The sequence below is a fragment of the Staurois parvus genome, unplaced genomic scaffold, assembly GCF_062004578.1.
Source record: "Staurois parvus isolate SC_StPar_1 unplaced genomic scaffold, SC_StPar_1.0 ptg000175l, whole genome shotgun sequence".
Taxonomy (NCBI): Eukaryota; Metazoa; Chordata; class Amphibia; order Anura; family Ranidae; genus Staurois; species Staurois parvus.
This window is the reverse complement of record NW_028317971.1, coordinates 15,052,705-15,080,518: the sequence shown is the minus strand read 5'-3', so window position 1 is coordinate 15,080,518 and position 27,814 is coordinate 15,052,705. Positions and strand designations below refer to the sequence as shown.

The window sequence follows — 27,814 nt, the reverse complement described above, 5'->3', positions numbered from 1 at the left end:
TTGATCCCATGAACAAAAGCACCAAAACACATTTGGATCTCTGACAGTAGAGCTTACCATCTTGTGAATTAAAAAAAAAATAAAAAAAAAAAAATAAAAAAAATTTTATAAATAAAAAAAGTACCTTTCCATTTACCAAATTTACAGCTTGCTAAAAAGGTATTCTGAAAATGCCAAAATACAAAAACAGGACTCAGACTTCATCCTTGCAAGCCTAGGAAGTCACCATAGATTTACTGCTGATAAGCAATATTTCTAACCGTTTCCCTAGGACTGATCACATTTTATTCATAATTTAACCCTCATAGTCAGCATTCACATTCAGGAAGACCATTACGATGTCCCACGTCTATGGATCTATCCGACAATAACAGTATCTCAGTGACAGTCTTTAATGCGGTTTGCTAAAATACTAGGAATTAAAAAGATGTCTTTCCAAAGCATGAAGAGTTACTAGTAATCTATTAGACTACATTTGCACAGGCTACTATTGCTGTCGCGAATGACAGTGGCAGGAGTCTGCTGATTAATACAGCTGCCTCAGCCACCTGGGAGTGGCTAGCTGCAACCGTCAAGCCCTGTACACCTCAATGACAGGTCGGCGGTTCCTGTAGTTAATCAGTGGCTATCCGCAATCACCACAGGTAATAGCTGGCTGGGCGGATAGCCACAGACAACTGCAACTTCTACCTACCTGTCAATGAAATGTACAGAACTCGGCAGCTGCAGCTAGCCACTCACAGGTAGATGAAACAGCTGCAGGAATCAGCAGATTCCTTCTGCTGTCATTTGCCTGTGCAAATGTAGCCTTACACTGCAGGAAAGCTAGTTCGGAGAACGTGCAAACAAACAGGAGCTCTAGATCCTGTTAAAAAACAAATGGTAAATTATTGATCCAAAAAAAAAAAAAAAATAGCACACTTACAATTAAGCAGCTCTATTTCAGCATGAATGGTAGGGACCGAGAGGTAATTAGAGGCAGGCCGGGCTGTATGGAGCAGAAGCAGCTGGCAATCTCGATGCCAGCTTAGAGGGACACACTCTGTATAACTAAACGGCGACCGCCTCATACATCGTTCACTACCACTGGTCCACCCCGTGGCTATGCTCTACGTCTGTTCAGGGGGCAGTAATGTGTTACTGCCTCTGGAAAGAGTACGGCCATGAGGTGGAATGATGGCGGTGAACGCTATAGGAGTAGTAGCCAGTTTATTAAATAAGAAAAAAGTACTGCTTAGGTGTTTTAGTAATGGCGGTGAGAACTAGGAAACATGGTAAAAATATAACTTGGCATCATTTAACATATATATCGTGCATTTGTAGTATAAGAGTTATTGGGCCTTAGGGTTTCAGCCTTACTTAGGGCCATAATTCCCTGTTGTAAAAAAGGTTGAGGAAGAAAAAAAAAAAAAAAAAAAAAAAAAAAAAAAAAGAAGTACATAACCCTGTTTTCTACTTGTCCATGGACCTTTCAGAACACAAGACATAAATACTCTTGTTACTTACATGGTAGGAATGTATATCTAGAATGGATGCATGTACAAAAGAAAAAGAGAAGATTAAAATCTTTCTGGGATTTTATTAAATTTTAACTCTCCCACCACCATCACCAAAATAAGCACAAATACAAAAATTTCCTAGATCAGAAAGGCCACATTAATCTGGAATTAAAGCAAGGCTCCGGCCAAACAGATAAAAAAAAATAAAATAAAAATATCTTTTCATTAAATGAGAAAACCCCCCCCCCCCTTTTTTTTTTCACTAGTTAGCCAGAATAGAGACAGCAGTACATGTAAATTGTAGCTGTATAGCTTTCTCCATCATCCCACCTGAGGTTAGTTCACTGGAGTATTAAAAAGGACAATACTTTACTGGTGAGCTATTGCCTGTGTTGTCTTGTAAATTAGCTAAACACCTCCTATTATAGATGTTAGATTGACAGCTGAAAGCAGAGAACTGGACTAGCTAATAGTGCAGAACATTATAATCCCTTTAATTTCCTTGTATAGAGTGAATTATAGAAAGTAAGGACTTTTTCCTGGCCACCACCAAAGCCAGATATGTCCATCAGACTGAGACAGAGAAGCAGGATTCATCACTCCAGAAAACATATCTCCACTGCTCTAAATTCAAGTGGCGGCGTGCTTTGCACCACTGCTTCTGACGCTTTGCATTGCACTTGGCGACGCAAGGCTTGGATGCAGCTACTCAGCCATGGAAACCCATTCCATGAAGCTTTCTACGCATGGTTGTGCTAACTGGAGGGCCACCTGACATTTGGAGGTCTTTAGCTATTGACTCTGCAGACAGTTGGCAACTTCTGCGCGCATCAGCATGCACTGACCCTGCTCTGTCATTTTACATGGCCTATTAATTTGTGGCCGAGTTGCTGTTCCCAGTTGCTTCCACTTATAATACCACTAACAGTTGACTGTGGAATATTTAGTAGCAAGGAAATTTCACGGATGGACTTATTGGACAGGTGGCAACCTATCATGGTACCACACTTGCATTAACTGAGCTCTTGAGAGCGACCCATTCTTTCACAAATGTATGAAAAAGCAGTCTGCATGCCTAGATGCTTGATTTTATAAACCTGTGGGCCATGGAGGTGATTGGAACACCAGAATCCAATGAATTGGAGGGGTGTCCCAAAACATTAGGCAATATAGTGTACATTTCCTCTTAACATTAATCTTGAGGTCACAACAATTACGTCAGACAGCAGTAACTGACATCTTGCATGTACCGTGGTGACATCAGTACTTCCTGTATGAGTAGCAATTGCTCATATAAGCAAGTGCAATGTCTTTTGGGATCTACGGCTGACCAAAGATTGGGGGGGGGGGGGAAGCGGGGTGCACCCTGATCCTATTCCCCCATACACACATTGTAAGAAAGGGACAATCCTCCCTGTGATGTCATTGTATTGTGATAGCAGTCTATAGCCTGCAGAGTCGATCAAGCAGAAATCTTCCAACAGGGCAGTTGGACAGAGATGGATTGGTAGTTTGACTTCTGTGCAACCACAGTGGCCATACATGGATTGAAATTTAACCAATTCCAGCTGAACCTTAGTGATCTCCAACTAGTGAAAATTACGGGTTATCCTTTCAATCAGAAATCGGTCTATATTTTAGGGTAAATATCAAGAAACGTGCAAACTAAAGTTGCATTAAACAGAAGCATCCTAATGGTTTCCATAGAGTTAACCCTCCACAGATTCTAAAGTTTTAGATTTTGGATAACCCACCAGGCAACTTTATCGAACAGCCCTGTTTTTCTCCGGAGTGCTAGTGGAGTACGGATTTTTACTTATTCAAAAAACAGTCCTAAAGCTCAGTGACACTGTCACATGGGGGATTCTGCCTCCAGTCCACCAAGATCAGTCCCCTTCCCTCTAACCCATCGCAAGCACACTCTTCACTTTCTAGTATTCATGGCAGCAATGAGATGTCCCCTTCAATTCCCAGAGCTACTCTTCCTACTTCCTTCTGAAGGACAAAGTACTCTGTTCCCTCTCAAGCACTGAAAACATTCAGCTTTGCATCCTCAAGCATAATCCGCATAGCCTGTCTGCTCTTCAATTTAATCCCGCTTTGGTTACATTCACATGGACACATGGGTGCTGATATTTTGCTGGGTTTGAAAGCAGCTAAAACACCTCCTCTGACCACAGCAACACTCTGCTGTAGCTGCATAAAATCTGGCAAATTAGCTGAAATGTAGAAACACAAAAACTGTGGACACCCAATGTTTCAGGGGTTGGTTGAAGGCTCTATTCGCTTACAACAGATGGGCAACATGTGAATAATGGTGGCTCCAGGCATTGATTTTTATAGAGTACAAATTTAACAGCTGCTGGTGGCGGCACAGTGTGTGCATGCAGATTTTCTGCGACTGCCACCCCCTGCACCCGTATGACTGTAGCCATCTCCTTTGCAGAAAAGCACCTCCTGACAGCAGGCTCTGAGCTTGTGGCAATGACATCAGTTGAAGATACTTTGAATATAAATGACAGGTGCAGAACAATCTACAGCTGACTTTCTAACCTGCATTTAACTTCCAAGTGGATTTTGCCATCCTATCAACGTGTACAAGAATGCAAAATCCATCTGGCGTGAACAAAAGCCCATCAACACAGGCCCTTACACTTTACTAGCTCATGCAGTCCTCATCTTCTCTCCTCATTGAAGCACCATTCTCCCAGCTATGTTACAGTCTTCTGTCAATTTCACTTTCCCTTTGTTCTTAGGATTGATACTGACAGCAGTCATAAGGACAGCACTGAATCACAATTCAGACACAGAGCACTTCCAAAGTTTTCACCTTCAGAGTGCCAAGGCTCTGTCCCTGATCGCAATCAGATGAACACAAAAAGGAGGCAACAAGGACCTAACAGACCTCCAATGTCTTTATAAAGAAATAAATGTCCTCAGTAAGAATTAGGTTTAAAACTAATAAAAGCATGCATCATAACCTATCCTTCCACATTTGCCTCTCGTTTTTCCCAATGATCCCCAGTCTATACAGTATACTGAATATGCAATCAGATTTTTCGTCCCACTATCAAACCCTTCCTAATCCCCTCCTGCACATGTATATACCCGCTGCACTGCTTCCCTACACATACTGCAGTGTTCTCAATCGCTGCATTCCTCCACTGTGCACACATTCTACATACCAGCATACACCCCTCTACCCACCACACACACACACACACACACACGACTTGCAAACAGCAAAGGAAGAGCGATCTGTTATGTTGCTGATATAAAATCAGCATTGAACTTTATAAAACCATAACCAAATCCAGCATTTTGCCCCAAAGGATAACTGGACTGTTTTAAGGTAAAAAAAAACAAAAAAAAACAAAAACAAAAAAAAAAAAAACAAACACAAAGTCTACCTCTCCACGCCAGTCATTAACTGCTGGAACTGTTAAATGACACTAAACAATATCCTTGTTCTCTAAAAAGATATTCCATAAACATCAACTGCTTAATGACCCTGTAAATATTTTTTTTACAAAACTTTCTGTATTGTGATTTTTTTGCCTCTTCGTAATGCTCCCTTGTGGGCTCCTACACCTATCATTTTCTTTCTCACTTATGTTTGTTTAGAATGAGCAGCACACGCTAAATTGCAGTCATGTGCACTGCAAAACCCATAGTCCTTCATGTATTTCAGTAGAGATTTGTAGGTGGCAGAGAGCAATAGCAGGCATTTTTTTTTTTTTTAAAGTTGATACATAAAGTTTGGTTTACAAATGTGATAAGAAACGAAGACCTAAAATAGGAACATTTTGCACATAGGTAGACACATTTATCTCCTTGATTGCCCTAGAGGTTAGCACCTTCCCAGCCAGTGTCATTAGTACAGTGACTGTGTATAGTGTGTAGTATTATCACTGATCACTGTATTAATGTCACTGGTGATATCAGTGGCAGTTAGTTCCCCCCCCAGAGGGGGTGTCAAATTGCCTGCCACACTAACAGGCGATCCTGTTATAAGTTGTGAATCGCCACTATTTGTAGAATAAGAAAAACAAAAATTCCAGTATATATATCCCATAGTTTGTAGGCACTATAAATTTCACAAAAAGCAATTAAAATACATTTACTGGGATTTTTGTTTTATTCAAGAATAAAAAAAAAAAAAAAAAAAAAAAAAAAATGTATTGGATATGTTTTGTAGCAGACATAAAAAAATATGTATTTTTTTCCCCCAAAAATTACCGTTTTATTTTTCTTCTGTATTGTAAAAAAATTAAAAAAAGGCCCAGTGGTGATCAAATCCCACCAAAAGAAAGCGGTTTTTGTGGAAAAAAATAAAAAGAAGATATATAGTTCATTTGGGTACAGCACTACATGACCGAGCAATTACCAGTGAAAGGTAAAATATCCTGGAGCTCAAGTGGTTACCCTGTCACATGGGTGAACCATGAAGTATTCTGTAGTCCCCCACTAACAATTAGGAAGTTTTGCTTTCTTGTGACCAAACAGAAGACTAAATAACTATCCAGTGTATAAAAAAAACAAAAAACACAAAAAAAAACAAAAAAACACACAACGCTACAAAAGAAGCTTGTTCACATAAGGTCATATAATAGCCTGAAAGTAACCATGTGGCGTATTAGTAAGCAAATAGGAACATTAGGAACCCAGGTCCCACTTGGCCTATTAGTTACACAAAGCCACAGGTTTTCATTGTGCACCATTACGACCTTCTACCACCAGCATCCTGGCAACCAATGACATCATCAGTTAAGCAGGATGTCAGCTGCCAGCACAGCATCCTAGCTTGTCCCTCCCCTGCCTCTCTCCATCAGTGCTGGGGTCACATTAGCTCAGTGATGGAAAAAAACTAAGGAAGTAGAGAAACAATGGAATACTAGCCAGTACCAGTGTGCAAAGGTGTATTTGCTTTGGAAGAATACATCACCTCTAATGTTAGGTGTCCTACATGTGTGGATGTTGCTGTGTTATATAAAACTATTAGAATAGTTATTCACATTTTAGAATGGGGTGCCTCAAGACTGTCCATAATTTTAAAGGGTGACTTGACTGAAAAAAGGTTGAGAAACATTGCACTACACTACACTACCATGGGTATCCTTATGCAAACATGTATTTAGTAATGTAGCATTTAACGGAAGGGGGGAGAAAAAAAAAAAAACCACAACACAAACAACCACCACCATGAAATTGTATACTAAATCATAAATGCTACAGAGAAGAATTTTAAATAAAAGGCTATGGAAACACGGAGACACCAAGAAACAAAAACAGATATGCACTTACGAATGGAGACCATGGACTCCACCTTCTACTTGGGCAGACATGGTTCTCTTTTCCAGTTTGAGTTCTCCAGAATACATCATAGAACTGCAAATAGATCAAAAGGTTACAATCAAGCTATGTTAACTGCAAACAAATATCAAGCCAATAGCACACAAATAAAAGAACCAGCAACAATGCCAACTTTTGCTCATCTTCCCTTGATTAAGAGCAAGTCCTCTTAACAGTTAGAAAATCCACAAGACTACACAAGCGGTCAAGTTTTCAAAACCAGAATGTTAAAGAACTCCCAAGTCGATCACACACACACACACACACACACGAAAATCACTTAAGTAGATGTGAGGTCTACTTCAGTTATCTCCACTTGTTTCTGGGTCCCAGCCTGGTGCATAGAGAACATAAGTCGGCCCCCATTCACAGAGTACTTTGCATTTTCTGAATGAAGGCAAAAACGTTCTCTGCTTGGATGAGCTGGAAAGGTGGGACAGCGACATCACCTCATTCAGAGAATGCAAAGCATTTTCTGAATGGCACCCATACTGACCGGCTGACGACATCGAGAGGTATGGTATATACATAGTTATATTGGCCCAGCTTGGACCAATGTAATCATGTAAAAATACACCATGCCTGGAATTCATCTTTAAAATTTTTCAAGATTGGTTTTTGAATACTTATTCTAAAAGCAAAATCAACTCACTTGATTTCCATACAATGTCAGTTTTTGAAATAGTAAAAAATAGCTCTACAAGGAACATTTCCAATACTACACAAAAGTAAAGAACTGGGTACACATAAAAGCAATAAAACAAAGGTCAAGTGTATTAAAACAGAAAAGCTTACCGTAGTATGGAGAGACTTTTGGCTCCTATGTCTTGGCAGCCATGCTGAATGCCTGCAATAAGGTATGGTGCAAATTTGTGGATGGACCCTTTGTCTTGAATAGAACCAGAAACTCCTTGGGCCACTTTTACTTTATCCCCTTCACTAGGAGTTAAAAAATAAATACATATGAACATGCATATACACACACACACACACACACACACACACTTAGAGTAGCCAACAATTTTTCTTTGGTCTCAGAGGGATGAGCCTCCTTGACTGAAACCCAGGTTTCTTTTGTTGGGGCAGATGGATACTCCCGCTCCTGGTGACATCCTTGTTGATAAAACAACTCTAAAAAGATGCTGTCCCTTGAAGGACATGTGAAGCAGGCACATTTGCATGCTGGGTTAACAGCCCAACATGGTAACCAGAGTACTCATGTTCAATGACCGAAGACCTCAAATGAGATGGGAGACCTCTAACTACATATATAAAAGCTAAAACAAATATTCCCAAAAGTGAAAGTTGCACACACCTTTCCTCCCCCAACCCCCAATTAAAATGTACATTACCCCATTTAATTTTTTTCTGTGTTAATATATATAAATTTATAAGTCATTGTCTATCATTTTCATGTACTTCTTCCATCTGAAGTACCTGGCTGATCCTGTCAGTAACCTTTCTTCCTTGTTCTAAATTGACCACACAAAGCACAGAAAGCTGATCTGTGCTTGCATGGTCAGTTTTTATCCTTTGGCTAGTAATTCAGTGGCACAGGACACTGTGCAGACAGCATGTTTGTATTGGGTAGTTTGTTCAGCTGCCACACCCCCAACCAATCACAGCCTGCCTCTGCCAAAAAACCCCCATCAATCACAGCCTGCCTCTTGAACATGGCACCTGCTCAAGCACAGCCTGCATTCTGCCTTAGGCTGAAGAGGCTGTGACATCTGCACAATGTCCTGTAACCCTGCCACATCACGAAGAATAGATGCAAGGTCACGACAGTTTTTTAACCATGGGAAAAAAAAAAAAAAAAAAGGAAGGAAGGAAGGAAAGAAGATTTTCTGAAACTAAGCAAAAGCAGTTATGGTGCCTATATAGTTATAACTGTATTTGTAGTGTCTAAAAGTGTATGTTCACAAATTAAAGGTACCGACATCTAAAATGTGTACACAAAAAAAAATGCAAAAATGTATTCATACCCGTTAGACAGAAAACTATTTTCTAACTGGGGGGGGGGGGGGGGGGGGGAATATATATCCCACCACAGGTGAAACAATAGGCAGTGGAAAATACCTGAAATATCTCTTCTGACTACTGGTATTTTTCTCCATGGCATCCAGCGAGCCCATCCCTCTGTATTTCTTTAACCTCACACCATCAGAGAAGAAATATTCACCAGGTGCTTCTGTGGTAGCAGCCAGCAAGGAACCCATCATCACTAAATGCAAAAGACAAGATCTCAGTAAAAAATAAAAAAAATAAAGTGTGTGTGTGTGTGTACGCATATCATCACAAATATCAAAAATCAGTTAGCACTCAACTAGGCAAATGCATTATGTTTTCCCCCGTTTATGATGTAGGTTAATCACGACATGTTTTTCTTACCGTTGATGAACATTTGGACAGTTAGAGAGAACTACCAACTTTAATTAAATAAGTATCTAGGTTTTTCCTCAACGTACCTGTAGAGGCCCCTAGAGCCAAAGCTTTCACCACATGTCCTACGGTTTGAATCCCTCCGTCTGCTATAACTGGAACACCAAACCTGCGAGCATACTCTGCAACTTTGTATACTGCAGTTCCCTGAGGTCTGCCACAAGCCATTACTGTAAACAAGCAAAACTAGTTTTAGAACATTTTGGCATTTGCAATTCTGTATCCCAAACACAAAAAGATAAGACAAAAGAAGTTCTGACAACAGCAATTTCACTGAAAAAAAATGAATCACTTGATAAAAAAAAAAAGGTAAACCTAAATTCCAACAAACAAATATGAAACAGAATACCAGTTACATATTCATTAAAAAAATACAATGTGTAAGTTATAATGTGCCTTCTTGTCAAATTAGCAGGCTGTGCTCTCAACCAAAATGTGCAGTTGGGTGAATGCCTGATTCACTAGTCTGGCAAAACAGAAGCCAAATTACCTGCCAAGTAAACATGAGGTTTACAGATTTGCTTACCTTCTTGAGTGATGCATATGGATCCACATCCCATCCCCACCCGGAGAGCATCTACACCAGCATCAATAAGATTCTTGGCTTGTGCTGCAGTTACAACTAATGGACACATATATAAAAAGTTAGCTATAAAACTCAAACCAACACAAAAACAAAATAAAACCACATTACCATGGACGATTTAAAAAAAAACAAACAAACAAAAAAAAAAAAACGCACCAACATAAAATCCCAGCATTTTTCCATGCCCAGGGGGCAGCAGATGGCATGTACCGCCAGTCATGGAAATGAATTGCTGTACATGCTTGAACTACGCCAATGCTTTTGTGCACGGATGTAAACGTGTGTGTATATGACATATTCGCCAAACACAGAAATCCTGCATTCAGGGGAATACATCATTCACACATGCGTATATTTACAGCGATGTACAAAAGCATTGCTGTATATCCAAGTACAAGCGTGTATGGTCATTCATTTCCCAGGCATGGAAAAAATACCAGAATTCTTTTGCATTTCGTTAGCTTTAATCCGTCCATGTACATAAGGCATTGACAGTTTCTCACACAAAGTTTATTCAGTACAGAAACTGTGCTCATTATTTTTAAAAAGACAGGCTAATGAGAATGAAAAAGAAAGCTGTATAAGCAAAACGAAAACTCACAATCCACCAAGCACATTTAGAACAAAGTAGAATCACGATGTAAACTCACCATTTCCTCCTATCACTTGCAGATCAGGATACTTCTGTTTGATGTAGTGGATCATGTTTATCTGATACACAGAATTACCTTGAGAAGAGTCCTGTCAATAAAAAACACAAAACTCTCATCTACCCAATAGAGTCCACTGGATAATTATAAACAAACCACAAGAAAATTCCTGATTCATACCAGTACTACAACATCGACACCAGCTTGCATGAGAAGATCGAGCCGATACTTGTCATCTTCTCTAGTTCCAACAGCTGCACCACACAGCAACTGTTTCCGGCAGTCCTTGGAGGCAAGTGGGTAGTCACGGTTCTTCTTCAGGTCTGTCCTTGCAATGATGGCCACTAGCTCATCACTATCATTTACTATGGGCAATTTTCCTAAGGTTAAAAAAAAGAAAAAAAAAAAAAAAGGTAGAAATAGTTAAAGTGTGAAATTTGTTGCTCCACTAACGCACAGCAAACAAACCTGATGCGTGTAGTCACTCAGTAGCGATTTAGTAGAGCCAGAAAAGTAAGGCATGAATGTAGTGTTATTTAGATCAGAAGCTGAAAACTGTAAAGAGAAAATGTGTATTCTAACTAGCTGCCAAAAAAACGTGCTTGCAGACAAATACCTTCCTCAGCTATTTGTATTTAAAGTGGGGCCTTTAGGATGAACATAAAATAAACTTACCTTCACAAAACCATGTAAAGACATAAATTCTACAAATATAATACATTGAAGGTATAGACATTTTGCTTCTACTGTGAACTCAAGCAGAGGGCTGTAAGCAACCTGCAAGGAGGACATTAACTTCTCCGAGCTGGCTAAGCAATGTCTTACCACCATGATCCATTTCAGTTGTGTTTGATGGCATTTGCCCCTCTCCCTTACTCACAGGGAAAAGCCATGGTGTAGTGACGGAGAGCAAAATGGTATCTGGTCCAGGGTCCTGCTCACCTTTTATCAATGAGTAATTTCAAAAATGTGCACATAAGAAAACAAAATCATGACACTACTAGGTCTCAATTTCCTAACCAAGAACATCACCACCCTATCCATTGCCCTAATAAAAAAAATGTTAAAATCAAAGATCAAAACACAAATGGAGTTCTTAATGGCTTGACGACCAAGTAACGCACATATGTAGCGGCAAAGAGGGTGTACCTTAACGCCCACACATATGCGTCCTTGGTAGTTGGGGTTACTGTGCTGAAAGTGCACTCAGCACAGCGACCGAGTCATTGCTTACAATGCCTGATCATTGGACAGCCAATCAGAGTGCTCACATGATTGGGAAGTCCATGCCGCCCCCCTATCTTAAAAAGTAACACTAAACTCTGGCATTTAAAAAAACAAAACAAAAACTCAAAACACATACAGTGATGTATTTTTAATGCACGAAGAAATATATTCTATTGCTCTCCTCCACCTCCAAATTGCTTGAACTGATGGACACAATAGATGTAGTTTATTTTCTTTAGGTCACCATTACATAGGTTTTTAAAGAATTCATACTATTTATAGAATTCAATTTGTTTCCAGTATGAATATAATATTTTTTTGTAGATGAAAATCCACTCATCTCCCCCGAGGAAAATTAGGTGTAATTGAAACGAAACACGCTGGGGCTTAGTATCTACTGTGAACCTTTATTGGGCATCCAAGATTTATTTCATATGAAATCATTTTACTTCATCCACTCTGTACCTGCACCCACTTGTGGATTAGTCAATGAATCAATGGTGTTTATATAGTTTTCTTTGTAATCATGGTTCATTTTGATTGATGAGTGCACTCATCAGTAAACTACAGGGTTTACAGTATGAAATTCAGTATGCTTTGTTTTTTTATGCACTGTGAGAGCATTAATGGTCCATCTCTGACTCAGCCACTATACTACTTTTAATCACTTTTAAGATTTTTGTATAAAAAAAAAAAAAGTTTATAAAAATCTTTTAGAATTAAATTTTTCTTGTGTCTTCCTTGGGCGCACAAAAACATCCCCTGGGGTCCCCGGTGGAATGGGAGAGCCTGGGAACAGTAGCTGCAGGGGGGCCTGCCAACTGCTGGAAAAGGGATCAGGTGGCTGTAAAGCCACTTCGATCACTTTTACAGGAAAGCAGATTGCCAGCTCTAAGAAAAATATAAAATACATAGAGATTTCATATATATATTTGTAGCTGTAGCCGTGATCCTGGTATAACCACTTGCTGCCCCATATACAGTGAGGAACAAAAGTATTTGAACACCCTGCGATTTTGTAAGTTCTCCCACTTAGAAGTCATGGAGGGGGTCTGAAATTCACATTATAGGTGCATTCCCACAGAGACAGAATTTAAAAAAAAATTCAGGAAATCACATTGTATGATTGTTAAAAGAATTTGTCTTGCACTGCCGAACTTAAGTATTTGAACACCTAAGAAACAGCAAGAATTCTGGCTCTCAAAGACCTGTTACTGTGCCTTTAAAAAGTTCACCACTACTCCACTCATTAATCTAACTTAGTAGCACCTGTCTGAGCTCTTTAAAGACACCTGTCCACCCCACAGTCAGTCAGACGCCAACTACTACCATGGGCAAGACCAAAGAGCTGTCAAAAGACACCAGAGACAAAATTGTGGACCTCCACAAGGCTGGAAAGGGCTACGGGGCAATTGCCAAGCAGCTTGGTGAAAATAGATCAACTGTTGGAGCAATTGTTAGAAAATGGAAGAGGCTAAAGACGACTGTCAGTCTCCCTCGGACTGTGGCTCCATGCAAGATCTCACCTCGTGGGGTATCACTGATAAGAAAGGTGAGGAATCAGCCCAGAACTACAAGGGAGGAGCTGGTCAATGACATGAAAAGAGCTGGGACCACAGTTTCAAAGGTCACTGTCGGTAGAACACTACGCCCTCATGGTTTCAAATCATGCATTGCACGGAAGGTTCCCCTGGCCCGTCTGAAGTTTGCCAATGACCATCTGGATGATCCAGAAGTGGCATGGGAGAAAGTCATGTGGTCAGATGAGACCAAAGTAGAACTTTTTGGTCTAAACTTCACTCGTCGTGTTTGGAGGAAAAAGGATGACTTGCATCCCAAGAACACCATCCCTACTGTGAAGCATGGGGTTGGTAACATCATGCTTTGGGGGTGCTTTTCTGCGAAGGGGACAGGACGACTGCACTGTATTAAGGAGAGGATGAATGGGGCCATTTATTGTGAGATTTTGAACAACAACTTCCTTCCCTCAGTCAGAGCATTGAAGATGGGTCGTGGCTGGGTCTTTCAACATGACAACGACCAGAAGCACACAAGCAGGATAACCAAGGAGTGGCTCCGTAAGAAGCATATCAAGGTTCTGGAGTGGCCTAGCCAGTCTCCAGACCTAAATCCAATAGAACTTTGGAGGGAGCTGAAACTCCGTGTTGCTCAGCGACAGCCCCGAAACCTGACAGATCTAGAGGAGATCTGTGTGGAGGAGTGGGCCAAAATCCCTGTTGCAGTGTGTGCAAACCTGGTCAAGAACTACAGGAAACGTTTGACCTCTGTAATTGCAAACAAAGGCTTCTGTACCAAATATTAACACTGATTTTCTCAGGTGTTCAAATACTTATGTTCAGCAGTGCAAGACAAATAAATTCTTTAAAAATCATACAATGTGATTTCCTGAATTTTTTTAAAATTCTGTCTCTCAGAGTGGGAATGCACCTACAATGTGAATTTCAGACCCCTCCATGATTTCTAAGTTGGAGAACTTGCAAAATCGCAGGGTGTTCAAACACTTCTGTTCCTCACTGTAGCTTTTGTGTGCACTAAACTTTGCTGCAGGATGATGAGACAGCCATGCCAACACAGCATGTTCAGATAACATCCACTGTTATTGCCAGAAATGCAGTGGTCCTTAAAACTTCCAGTGAGATGGACCAGAATCATAAAAACACTCTTATTAGTGTAAACTACTAAAACTATTATAAACCATATAATGGAGATGAACAAAAAGGCAAATATTTTTGTCCAGCCTAGGAGCAACCACAAATAATTACAGTGGAGGAGGAGGGAGTGTAGCCACTCATGGGCAGTGTGTTCACAGGATCACCAGTTGAAAAACATTAAAGCCTTGAAAAAAGGAAAATGAATGCAGCCACAGCATGTAAGGACTGGTAAGCTACAGTATATTTAGATTTTTGGGTTCAGGTACACTTTAAGTTTTGCATGGAACCAGTGGATTATATAAGGCTTAAACTTCTCAAAGCTTTTAAAATGGTTTCTTTCACGTCAGAAACAAAATATGCTGGGTGCCAATTTATTAGCATTCTCAAAGAATATGTGCTGACTTACAGAACTTTTCCAAATTCAAACTTACATTCATAAACCGTGAATTGCCTGTGCAAACAGCTGCAGAGAGGGAACAGACCATTAGACTAGGTTCACACTTGTTTTGGTTGGGAACCCAGGCATAAATCGCATGTATTCCTGACCTAGTGCCAAAATGTGCTGCTCTTCAACAGACGCACAGGAGTGTCATTAATTGTTAATGGCATCTCCAAGTGTCAGCATAATGTGGCACGGCGGTTATTTGCAGCCACATTTTTAAAAAAAGGGTCAGGGACTCTGCATTTCTCATAGGTATAGCATCACATGAATGGGCTGCTGGCCCCGTGCAAATGCAGCATGCAGGATGTCTGAAAAAATAACTGTACTAAGCATATCCACAAACCTTCCAACTGACAATTACAGTGGTGGCACTAGCTACATACGGTGCCATATTAAATGGTTTCCAAATCCATTTAAGCCACTTGCCGCCCCACCACAGTGCATTTACACGTGCAGGCTCACACTCACACACACAATTGAGCCTGCTCTGGTTTTGTAGAGCGCACCGCGCCCCTCCTGTAACCAGTGTCCACTGGACACATCGCAACACTGTTACTGGTATCATGTGATCACTAGGATTGGTCATAGCAATCACAACAATGTAAATAGCTGGTCATGAATAGCTTTCCATTAATGAACAACTTGCTTATGGTAATCTGTGATTGGCCTACAGCAATCACATGGTACCTGGCTATCTGTACCATGTGATTAGCCTAGTCATATACTGTACTGGTGACAGTATATATTAGGATTTTATTTTCTTCATTTTCCAACAAAGTGCAACAAAAAAACAACAAAAAAACCACAAACCCACCTCTCACCTTTTGACAGGTACCTGCTCCCATCTCCGCTCCAACCGCCTAGACGATCAGAAGCAAAAGTGCTCTACCCCAGTGTGTTCATTAATAGATTAGATACTAGCAAATACTGGTAATAAATGGTCATAACAAACTTGTTTAACACTAACAGAAAATGTTTCAGCAAGTGAGAAGTCACAACTATTTTCTGCAAATAGCATACAGAGCAAAAAAGAATTGCCTTACCTTTCTTACTGCGCTGCAGGATTTCATTAGCTTCTTTAAGAGTGACTCCGGCAGGAGCAACAACTAGTTCATCTCGCTTGGTCATTACCTGCAACAAACAGCACATTTCATTTTAAGGTTTACGCTACAGTAAAACAGGATGAAGAGATTTAAAAAAAAAAAAAAAAAAAAAAAAAAAAAAAGACGAGGGGGGGGGGGGGGGGGGGGGGAAAGCGTAATATAGCTGATCTTCTGAATACACCAATAGTCTGGCCATTTCTAATTTCAGCCCTCTGAACTACAGGCTTATATGCATGCAGAGATCAGGAGAATTGGAGAGAAGCCAGAATTTACTTCCGAGAAACATTCATTACACCTAAGCAGATAAAATAGCCATGTACCTAACATTTTTTCTATTATTCTTAAAGGATATTTACTTATTTTTTGTGCCATTTGACCTAGCAGTTCAGCAAAAGCTACAGGATTTAATTTTCTCTAATGATTTTTATTGAAAAATACTGACAAACAAGTGATGTTAGGGAAAAAAAAAAAATTGGAGTAAGGTAGTGTAAAATAAAGAACATTTCAATTGGATGTTAATTACAAGTAGTTAATGAGTCATAAAAGGGATGGTTGACAATGGGGTTGTTAAAACAGAGAGGGCAAAATCTGGTGCAGCTGTGAATGGTAGCCAATCAGCTTCTAACTTTAGCTTGATCAATTAAAAGTTCACCTTTGGGAACATGTTACATGTTCCACCCGGTTTTTAGGGTGGAACATGTAGCATGTTGTCACAGCCACCACCGCACACCTCCGACAGATAATACGGTCTTCCGTGAATGATTGAACTACAAGTCCCGACAACCTTAGCGGCTGTGGACTTGTAGTTTTCAATGAACTACTACAGCGCTGTGGTAGTTATCAAAGCTTCCTTTCAGAATATCTGCTTGCTCATACATCCCGTACGGCAAGCAAATATTTTAACAGGTCTGTAGGAGACCTGCATGGCATCAGCAATCTGGTAGACTTTATATAGTTTGAAGAAAAAAAAAATGTCACATATCAACCCACACATGAAAGGCCAGTTGAAATGACGGCTTTTTTTTCTGTTTAAAGGATTATTTCAATTATATGAACTACAAAAAAGCAATTTATAGTGTTAGAGTTTATCTTGACCTCCATCATTGTTGCTGGATAGCCATGTCTAGCAAAAAATAAACAAGGGACTACAGTAGGAAGTCAAAGAAGAAAAATAAAGTATCTTTTTCCCCTCTAAATTCAATTCATAAATGGCAAGCTCAACCCCAGCTACACTGCAACATTTCCTTTTCTATTAATGGATATTTGTAACAAAAACACATGCATTTATGAGAACTTTTTTCAGTGGCATCAAGTACAAATGGATTATCCATGGTTCATCCTGTCCTCACAGACTGCACACCCCAGCACGTCATACATTACCTCACTCAGATAAGTGGTGTAATCCTTCTCAGTCAAAAAGTCAATATCTCTGGACGTGACAATCCCCACCAACTTGCTGCCCATTTTTCCAGTTTCAGTCACTGGCATCCCAGAAAACCCGTGTCGGGTTTTGGCTTCAAAAACATCACCCACGGTGTGTGAAGGACTCATTACAACTGGATCAGTAATAAAGCCTTGCTCAAATTTCTGGAGAAAAGAAAAAAAGGGGAGACAAGAAAACCATGTAAGTATGTTTGTAGGGAAGATGATAAAAGGAACCCTGCACACTTGTGTCTGCAACTGAGCTCTTTAGATTTAGACCCCATACATCGACTCATGGCTAGGGCTTCGAGCAGTCATAAATAGCTGCAGGAGTGTCAGCCACCCATTGCTTTCAAATGGCGCTTCCACCCAGTTAAATCGCTTTGAACCCCCTGTTGAGTCTCCTAAATCTAATGGCTAACGTCCCCATTTGAAAATATGGATGGGGATTTAAAGCCATCAGGATTCTTCTACTGCATACGATTATGCCTGCTGAGGTTTCTGAATGATTCTCCCACAGAATTCCCATTATAAACAGACCAAAAGAACTAGAAGTTCAATTGGAACTCTAAAATATATTAAAATCTATACAACCATCATGTCCTATTTATTTATACAGCGCCTTTATTTTCAAAGCACAAAAAAAAAAAGAAAGAAAAAAAAAAAGAAGGTTCACAGAGGAAAAATGCAGAGAGTAATAACATATACAAAAGAGAATAGTTTATATATTAGAACCCAGCAAGACAGGTGTGACTGCCCATCCCTAACTAGATTTAACAGGGCAAAGCACCAAGTATGACGTTGGCCTCTAAACAGGTATGTTATGTCTCAAACATGGCCAGTTTGTAAAAAGGAAACTCTAGCAAGCAATCAGCTGTTGAAAGGTAAAAGGATGTACAGTTGCTAATTATTTGAACATTTACCAAAGTGTAAACTTCTAAATTGGCTAGGTAAAACAAATCTGTTAAAAACTCTGCTAAAAGAAAAAGTTAACTTTCAGTGAAAACCACATTAAAAACAATCCCTCCATCCAGCGTTACAAGTCGTTGAACGAATAGGTAAAATGATGACCTTTCCTTTACAAGCTGGGCTTGGAGAGGGACCAATGTTTAAAATTTACAGGAAAAGACATAAAGGGGGGAATTATAAAAAATGGAGCAGCCATAAGCTGGAGCACCTGTGCATGCCAACCAATCAGCTTCTATCTTCAGCTTATTCAGTTAAGCTTTAAAAATGAAAGCTAGAAGCTGATTGGTTGCCATGCACAGCTGCTCCAGGTTCTGGCTGCCAAGCACAGCTGCTCCAGTTTTGATAAATTCTCACAGTATGTGTACAACTTCAGGGAGCTGGGAGGAAAAGTCTACAGGAGACGGATTGAGGTTGCAATGCTTTGAAGATTAATTACTCCAAAAATAAATACATATTTTTTTCCTGCAAATGTACAGTATTTACTTTCACGATTCATTTTATTTTTTTGCATTTTAGCAGCATAGTTAAAATATAAATTATAAAATAAATTAACTTAATAAAATAAGCACACAAAGTGCATACATACTTCTCAAGTTGGACAAATACCCATTTAAGGAAATATTACCTTCACTTTACGGACTTCATTGGCTTGGAACTCTGGAGTACAATTGTGATGAATAATACCTATACCTCCCATAAGCTGTAATAAAGCAAAATATTCTATTGTGAGAGAGCAAAAGGCTATATGCATCATTTAACAAACATGTTTAGCATCCAGACTTATATTTAAGAAGCTTTCACCTCCTAAGACCTGTTTAAAGCAGAGGAAGACTTCTCCAAAATGGTTTAATTGTGCCCATTGAACCCCAAGAGTAACTCAGATGCCATGAACAAGAGTGCTGCTAAACCAAGAATGAATGAATGAAGCAAGGGAATAAAGACCCCATTGGTCTCTTCTATCATAACTGCAACCCCCTGAGCGCATAGGCAGCTCAGCATACGTGTACAGGACCACTCTGTGCAGTGATGCAACTCTCATGCACTTGCACGGAAGTGACATATCTGCAGCCCAGCCAATGCGACTCCCAGAGTCTGAACCTGGAAGAAAGACCAGGAGGAGAAGACAGATATGCCCATGACAGTTGTGAAAGCGGACATCGCAGTGGGGTTGGGTGGCGGATTTGGTGAATCACTAAACTGGTTAAGTCTGCTATAATGCTGTGCAAACTAGTACATTATGGCATAAAGCTCCCAAGGGAAGCTTTAACAACAATACTATGATTAACTGTCAGATAGGGAGTCAGAGCATTAGAACACAAGTTGTTGTGCATGAAAAGTTCTGTTGCAGTTCCCATGGCAAGGGACATTTTACATTTACACTTAAAAACACCCGTATTATTTTCAGTCGTTCATGCTTTATTGTAGTAATATCTTTAACATCGTATATAGTTAAAACTGAAGATTTAAGATTTCTTATAGTATTTACCGCCATTGCAATGGCCATATCCGATTCTGTCACAGTGTCCATAGGGGAGGAGATTAGGGGAGTCTTCAAGGTTATTTTACGAGTCAAGGCAGAAGTCAGATCCTAGAACACAGTAAAAGGTAAACAAAAATTCAGTACATTTTCATAATTCAACAGCTAAATACATAAATAGCAGAACAAAAATCAGCATTACACTACAGACTGTGGAGATGAGCTAGAAAAGACTAAAATAAAGATACAACCAAATGCAATGTTAGTTAGGCGTGTGAAGATAGGAGTGAAGAGTTACAAACTTCAGCATCCGCAGAATTTAGATTAATCAGTAATAAAGATTCCATTAAATTATTTGCTACTGTCACACAGACTAGTGGGGTGTTTAGGGGTGGATTGCTGGACTGGTCTTAGACCTCCCAGCCTAAGCACATCCTCTTGAAAGAACTTTAATTCATGTACATCCCTGTAGAAGTGACCAGGACCCCATGGTTTAAACCATGTAATGTGACATTCACTGGATGGTAAACATGGTACATGGACAGTGAAAGGAGATCATTTGAAGAAAGAAATGAAAGCATCAGTTCTTTCCCATCAAGACAGAGCTCCTCTTTGCTTACCATGTAAGATTTATGTCACATTCGGAAAGAATTTGGCTCCAAGCCAATCATTTCAAAGAAGAAAATAAACAGTTCATGTAAGTCATGGTTTTATGTAAGTGTAGGGGAATAAATGTGAAAGAAAGCAATTTCCATAGGATATTACTGCATCTCTATTTTATCATTACAGGTACTTAAATATCAAATTTACACAGCATTTTACATACACTCACCGGCCACCTTATAACTAGGTACACCTTGCTAGTACTGGATTTGACCCCTTTTGCCTTCAAAACTTCCTTAATTCTTTGTGGCATAGATTCAGCAAAGTGTTGGAAACATTCCTCAGAGATTTTGGTCCATATTGACACGATACCATCACACAGTTGCTGCAAAAATTTGTCTGCTGCACTTCCATAATGCCAATCTCTCATTCCACCACATCCCAAAAGGTGCTCTATTGGATTGAGATCTGATGACTGGAGGCCATTGGAGTACAGTGACCTCATTGTCATGTTCAAGAAACCAGTTTAAAATGATCTGAGATTTGTAAGATAGTGCATTATCCTGCTGGAAGTAGCCATCAGAAGATGGGTACACTGTAGTCATAAAGGGATGGACATGGTCAGCAACAATACTCAGATAGGCCATGGTGTTTATACAATTCTCAATTGGTACCAAAGGGCCCAAAGTGTGTCAAGAAAATTTCCCCCACACCATTACACCACCACCAACCTGAACCATTGATACAAGACCGGATAGATCCATGCTTTCATGTTTACGCCAAATTCAGACCCTACCATCTGAATGTAGCAGCTAAAATCGAGACTCAGACCAGGCAACGTTTTTCCAATCTTTCCAATCTTTTATTGCCCAATGTTGGTGAGCTTGTGCAAATTGTAGCCTCCGCTTCCTGTTCTTTGCTCACAGGAGTCACACCCAGTGTGGTCTTCTGCTGCTGTAGCCCATCTGCTTCAAGGTTCACGGTATTGTGTGTTCAGAGATGGTATTCTGCATGCCTTGGTTGTAACAAGTGGTTATTTGAGTTACTGTAGCCTATCATCTTGAACAAGTGTGCCTATTCTCTTCTGACATCAACTAGGCAGTTTCATCCACACAACTACCACTCACTGGATATTTTCTCTTTTTTTGGACCATTCTCTGTAAACCCTAGAGATGGTTGCTGATCTGTTGGGATTTTCACGCACAGTTTTTGAAATACTCAGACCAGCCTGTCTGGCAACAACAACAATGCCACGTTCAAAGTCACTTAAAACCCCTGATGATTGGTTTGAACTTTAAGTCATCTTCACCACGTCTAGATGCTTAAATGCACCGAGTTGCTGCCATGTGATTGCCTTATTAGCAATGTGTATTACCAAGCAATTGAACAGGTACTGGTGTACCTAATAAAAAGGCCGACGTGTATATTGTACATTCACATCAGTCCCTGCCTTCACGTTTACAATCTTTGTTCACCAACTCACATTATAAGTGCCAATTTACCCACCAACATGTCTTTGGTTTCCTCCCCACACAGGCATTGCACAGAACATGCACACTTTGTGCAGGTAGTATTGTGGCCAGAATTCGAACCAACAACCCAAGATCCGCCAGGCAGGAATGCTAACCACTTAGCCACTGTGCTGCCCTAATGGACAGATTGGTGGAAGGAAGTGGGGGGTTGGGGTTTTGTGATACTGTAAAAATTTCATGTACAATCAGTTTTACTTTCAAACCTCTAAATGAACATTGATCTGTTTTCCTGTCATTTTCATATACTAAAAAATTTGATAAAAATTACATTTGTCAATATTTAAAGGAAATCTGATCACAAAAAAAAAAAAAAAAAAAAAAAAAAAAAAAGAACACATAGAAATGCAGCAGTCACTAATTAAGGTTAAGTAACTAAGTAACATTTCTGTTGGACCCATTTGCTTTCAGATTGGTAATACAATGTAATGGAGCAGTCACTCTGAATAATTATTTGCCATATCAAGGCAAAGAGATTGAGAAACTCTAAAATGTGCTTCAGGCTTTACATGGCGGATATCATATTCAGGTTCCTTTGCTGGCCTTGCTCAGGGGAGACAGAGCAATGAATGTGTCAAAAGTGATGGAACATAAAGATGGTGCAGTCAATTCATTCGAACGAAAAGTGGGTAACCGTGAAATTACGCTTCACTAACAATAATAAGTACCTGTAATAAATAAATAGTAGTTTATTGAGCCATTCTGTTAATTAAAACAGTCTGACATGGTCTTCACCTGGAATATTTCTGTAGACCATCTTCTACAGGCCAACACCAAAATCCATTAGAACAAACACACGCAGTTATTTAAATCTACCACAAGGTGGTAGCACAACACCAAAAGAGTAAGTCAAGTACATCAGATTTGCACTTCAGGAATGTAGGAATACAGCTTGTAAATGTTACAAAAGGGCACCCATGAAGGGTTTTTTGGGCCGTGTTACTTCTCCCCAGTTTTTTTTTTATATCTTACCATGTCCATGTTCCTGTCTTGATAACATTAAGGGCATTTTACCCTTTTACTGTCCACTTTATGACAGCATATGGGGATGAGCTCCTGCTCCAACCCCCGTAGGACCACTAGGGACAGGATAATAAAAACACCTGTTCTGTTGGTCTAGGACAGGGGTGGGCAAACTTTTTGACTTGAGGGCCGCAATGGGTTCATATATTGGACCCGGGGGCCGGACCAAGAGTAGATGAATGATGTGTATGTGTCATCCATAGTAAGTATAGTAATATTCCCCCATAGTAATTCATCCCCCATAGTAATTCATCCCCCCTATAGTAATTCATTCCCCATATAGTAATTCATTCCCCATATAGTAATTCATTCCCCATATTGTGTCAATTCACTTACCTTTGCTCCACGCGTTCCTCTCGCCGTGTTCCCGCGCCGTTCCGGTCTTCAGGGCGGACTGTGAGAGGAGCCTAGCTCTCCTGCTGCCCCGCCTCACGCTGCCCCGCCTACACACATCCTGACAGGTAATGTTTGCCACGCTCCGCGGGCCGGATTATAAGGTCCGCCGGGCCGTAGTTTGCCCATTGCTGGTCTAGGATCACCTAGAATGACGGTATTCCTCCTTGAGCCAGAGTTCACACATATGCAGTCTGCCACACCGCATGTGGTTCACATAGGAAGTGCACTGCATTCCTGTGCAAATCACATGCGATTTGTGTGCGGTGCAATTTGACCCATACATTTTGTATAGCTCAGATTGCACTGCATCCGCACCAAACTAGTGACCTACACGAGTGGACCCCCCTCTCTCTCTCTCTCTCTCTCTCTCTCTCATTTATGAACCTGTGGAGGCAGGGGCGGACTGACCATTTGGAAACTCGGGCACTGCCCGAGGGCCCCGTGGTCAGTAGGGGTCCCATGAGATGCCCCTGGTACCTTTTTCATAGGCTTTATTGCGTTTGGGCAGGGACACAGGGGCCCCATGATCCCCTATTGCCTGGGGGCCCCATGAGTTGTCAGTCCGCCCCTGCTTTGAGGTATATTCAAAGTCCCCTCTTTCCGATACCCTATTTTTTTTTTTCTTCAAATTAAGGGATGAAACCTCAGGGGTTCCTATTCCTATATTTATTATACAGACCACTCCTTTCATTATATTTTTTAAGGCATCCTCCCTAATATTGGTTGATTGGACAGCCATCGCCCTGAATCCCATCATGTGCTTGCCCCAGCATTTACCAAAAGATTGAACTTCCTCCATCCAGACCTGCTCTGCCTACAACTCTGCTGGATAGAATGTAATGGAGACCCGGATGTGAGGGTGCCTGTGATAGAAGGTGGTACTCTGATGGGGACCCTTACGTAAAGAAGACTTTGTATCATATGGTGGGGGGACTCTGTACATTTGGGTCCCTTATTTTGTCTCAGACTCCCCACCAGAGGGCTCTGATGAGAAGGGTGCAGATAGAGTTTATTTTTCTTTGACTTTTATTTATGGCTCAAGTTTATTTAGAAATTTGATTTATTTCATTCATGGTTTTCTCTATTGTATCATACAATGTTGATTACAAAGGTCAAAAGAAAAGAAAAAAAGAAAAGAAGTAGTATACAATTAAAGAACTTTTTTTTTGGCCCGCAAATATTTGCATTATATGATGTGACTCTCATACTGAAAAGTACACCCCCTGCTTTAGTACAAAATACACATGCCCACATTAAAAGTTTCACTCGCCGCTAATGGCAATTTAGTTTTTTGCATTAGTATACGGTCTCCCTGGCAGTTTACAACTCCCCATGCTTACTGACAATATCTTTCCCAATAGTCTTCAAATGGTTAAAACGAATTTGCGCTATTCATTTGCCATAAACTTCAACGGGGCTTGAGGATAATTTCCTAATTTTTTTCTCTTTAAAAACTAGTTAAGACACTCAAACCAACCCCAGGCTTATTCAGCTCATCACTAGTGGCCAGGAACATTGGCAGGAAATATGAAAGGAAGAGATTTAAATAGCCAGTGGGTGATAAAAAAAAAAAAAAAAAAAAAAAAAAAAAACTACCACACTCATCTATGGCTGAAATATTTAGAGCAACCTACAGAAGTGTTTGGAGCTCAGAGAAGGTATAATTAACAGATAAACAGCAGTAGATGGACACCAAATAAACTTTTCCCCCACAAAATTAAAAACGAATAAAATAAAAAAAACATGCCAACAGCACTCATCCTAATCAATCTTGATACAAGTCGCATTAAAATCATTCTAAAAGGATGTAATCAAAATTAAAAACAGAACATTTAGAAATAACTTTAAAATAATAATAAACAACAACAGCAAAAGAAAAATTCACACAGAGTATGGCTCAGCCCCACCCTCTCCACATGACTAACAGATGTAGGAGCCAATAGCTCCCACTACTGTGTGAGCCAATGAGAGAGAGGCTTGGGAGAGCCGTGGCTATCATGCACATCCCTGGGGGTTGCTGAGGGGGCGGAGCTGCACCCAAAAGGTTTTTAACCTTATTGTACATTATGCATGAAGGAAAAAATACCTGCATTTAGAACCACTTTAATGTGCACCAATATTGCAGCAAGTATAAAATATATACACATTTAAAATAAAAAAAATCATGTTACATGTGCCACCAGCACATAAGTATGCTTTTTAACCAGTTGCAGACTCTGGGCGCTCTGCATACGACCCCCCGAAACTGGCATCAGTGTACACAGGGTGTGTGTAGAACGTTGAGTCCTGCTGCTGGGACACAACAGGATGGGGCAAAATGCGCCCCTCCCCCCCCCCATCCCAGTACATGGCACTTCAGCTCTGATTAAATGACAGCTGCATTGCAGAGTACACAGAGCAAGTCAGCAACTGGAGTCATTAATAGAAAAAAAAAAAAAAGGGGGGAAGAGGTTGCTCAGCCCAGAAAGATACAAAGTAACATTGTTATATTTGTATCTATTCTGTTCATTCATCTACAGATCAAAAAATAAATAAAAGAAGGAGGGATGAACTTTTGAATTGGTCCTCTGTTTAACCCGTAGTTTACTTTAATCAGCCCTAAACATTCTCCATTCAATTATTCTAAATTACAGAATAAACATCTCTCTCTTTTTTTTACCACTTCAGTTCTCACACCTGTATGGACCAGAGCAATTTTTACATTTCCTATATGGACAGCGATAACTCTTGTCATTACTTAACCGCTAGCCTACAGGGCACTTATACCCCCTTCCTGCCCAGGACAATTTCCAGCTTTCAGCGCTGTCGCACTTTGAATGAAAATTGTGCGGTCATGCAACACTGTACCCATATGAAATTTATCATTTTTTTGTGACAGACAGAGCTTTCTTTTGGTGGTATTTAATCACCTCTGGGTTTATTTTTTTCTTAAACCAAAAACCACTGGAAATTTTAGAAAAAAAAAAAAAAAAAAAAAAAAAAAGTTTTAGTTTTTGTTATAGAATTTTGTAAATAAGTGATTTTTCTCCTTCACTAATATACGCTAATGAGGCTGCAGTGGTGGGCACGGATAGGCTGCATTGATGGGCACTGATAGGTGGCACTGACAGGCATTACTGATGGGCAGCACTGACACGGCACTGATAGGAGGCACTGAAAGGCAGCTCAGATGGGCACTAATATGTGGCATTGATGTGCACTGGTAGGCACTGATATGTGGCATTGATGTGGCACTGGCACAAGGTACTGATGAGCACTGACAGGTGGCACTGCTGGGGCTACACTGATCATCAGGGCACACTAATCATCAGGGCACACTAATCATCAGGGCACACTAATCATCAGGGCACACTAATCATCAGGGCACACTAATCATCAGGGCACACTAATCATCAGGGCACACTAATCATCAGGGCACACTAATCATCAGGGCACACTAATCATCAGGGCACACTAATCATCAGGGCACACTAATCATCAGGGCACACTAATCATCAGGGCACACTAATCATCAGTACCCTGATGATCAGTGTACATGTCCCCTCCGCGGAAAGCCGATTACCGGCTCTCCTCTCCTCTCGAGCTGTAAGCGTGACAGCTCGAGAGAAGAGAATTGTCGATAACCGGCATTTCCCTGTGTACATGTGATCAGCTGTGATTGGACACAGCTGATCACATGACCGAGCCGACATCTTCGGCTCTTTCCCTGATCGGTGATCCGCTGTGTCAAAGGGACCGCCGAGCGCCGCATACGACGTCCTCCCATTCTCAGCACGTGCGCGCTGAGAATGGGAGGACGTCATATGACGTCCTCCCAGAATAAGAGAACCACCTTGCGCCCGTCATTGGACTATATGGCGGGCAGGAAGTGGTTAAACAATATATATGTATTAGATTGTTAAGTACAAACAAGGCTCTTTTTGTGAATACTGTCTTACAACAGCAAGTGTTTTAAAAATAGTGTTACTGCACACAAAAAGTGTGCATTTTATTCTGTAATTTAGAATAAAAACCAGGAGAGAAATAAGTGAATGGAGAAGCAGTTTAGGCCTGATTAGAGTAAACGAGGGGTTAAACAGAGGAACAATTCAAAAGTTCAATAGTCTGCAGTGACTTAATATCAGGACATTTACCTGCCCAGGGGTCCAGCACCGTCGTCACCCAGGCTAGTTCTTCATTCTGGGTTCCCGGCGCTGGAATTGCAAGGCTTCACTTCCGCTTTCCCTTAATTGCAGCTTCACAGCCGGTTTCCTACTGCACCGGGAGTGGGAGCGAGTACCTGCCAAAACTAGGTGCCTGCTTACACCTCTCCCCCAAAAAGTGCCAAATGGGGCAGTGCAAAGAGGAGACAAGCGGAGCTTCCCCTTTGGGTGGAGCTCTGCTTTAATAAAAATTTTATAAATCAATGACATTACACTAAGG

The 27,814-nt window shown here is 40.5% G+C and overlaps 1 protein-coding gene across 3 annotated transcripts in view; it reads right to left on the bottom strand.

Annotated features, from left to right (window-relative positions):
• The window catches only part of IMPDH1 (inosine monophosphate dehydrogenase 1), a 176,114-nt gene that overhangs the window by 8,800 nt on the left and 139,500 nt on the right, over positions 1-27,814 (bottom strand). For 2 of the 3 annotated variants that reach the window (XM_089676988.1, XM_089676990.1), the window contains exons 4-15: positions 19,851-19,952; positions 18,990-19,064; positions 17,354-17,560; positions 15,914-16,001; positions 10,710-10,909; positions 10,530-10,620; positions 9,820-9,915; positions 9,320-9,463; positions 8,931-9,075; positions 7,647-7,790; positions 6,804-6,887; positions 1,507-1,523 (exon numbers count right to left, since the gene is read on the bottom strand). In XM_089676988.1, the coding sequence (XP_089533114.1) occupies positions 1,507-1,523; positions 6,804-6,887; positions 7,647-7,790; positions 8,931-9,075; positions 9,320-9,463; positions 9,820-9,915; positions 10,530-10,620; positions 10,710-10,909; positions 15,914-16,001; positions 17,354-17,560; positions 18,990-19,064; positions 19,851-19,952 (1,393 nt within the window). The remainder of the gene's footprint in view (positions 1-1,506; positions 1,524-6,803; positions 6,888-7,646; positions 7,791-8,930; positions 9,076-9,319; positions 9,464-9,819; positions 9,916-10,529; positions 10,621-10,709; positions 10,910-15,913; positions 16,002-17,353; positions 17,561-18,989; positions 19,065-19,850; positions 19,953-27,814) is intronic. The other variant, XM_089676989.1, reaches the window with a different exon arrangement.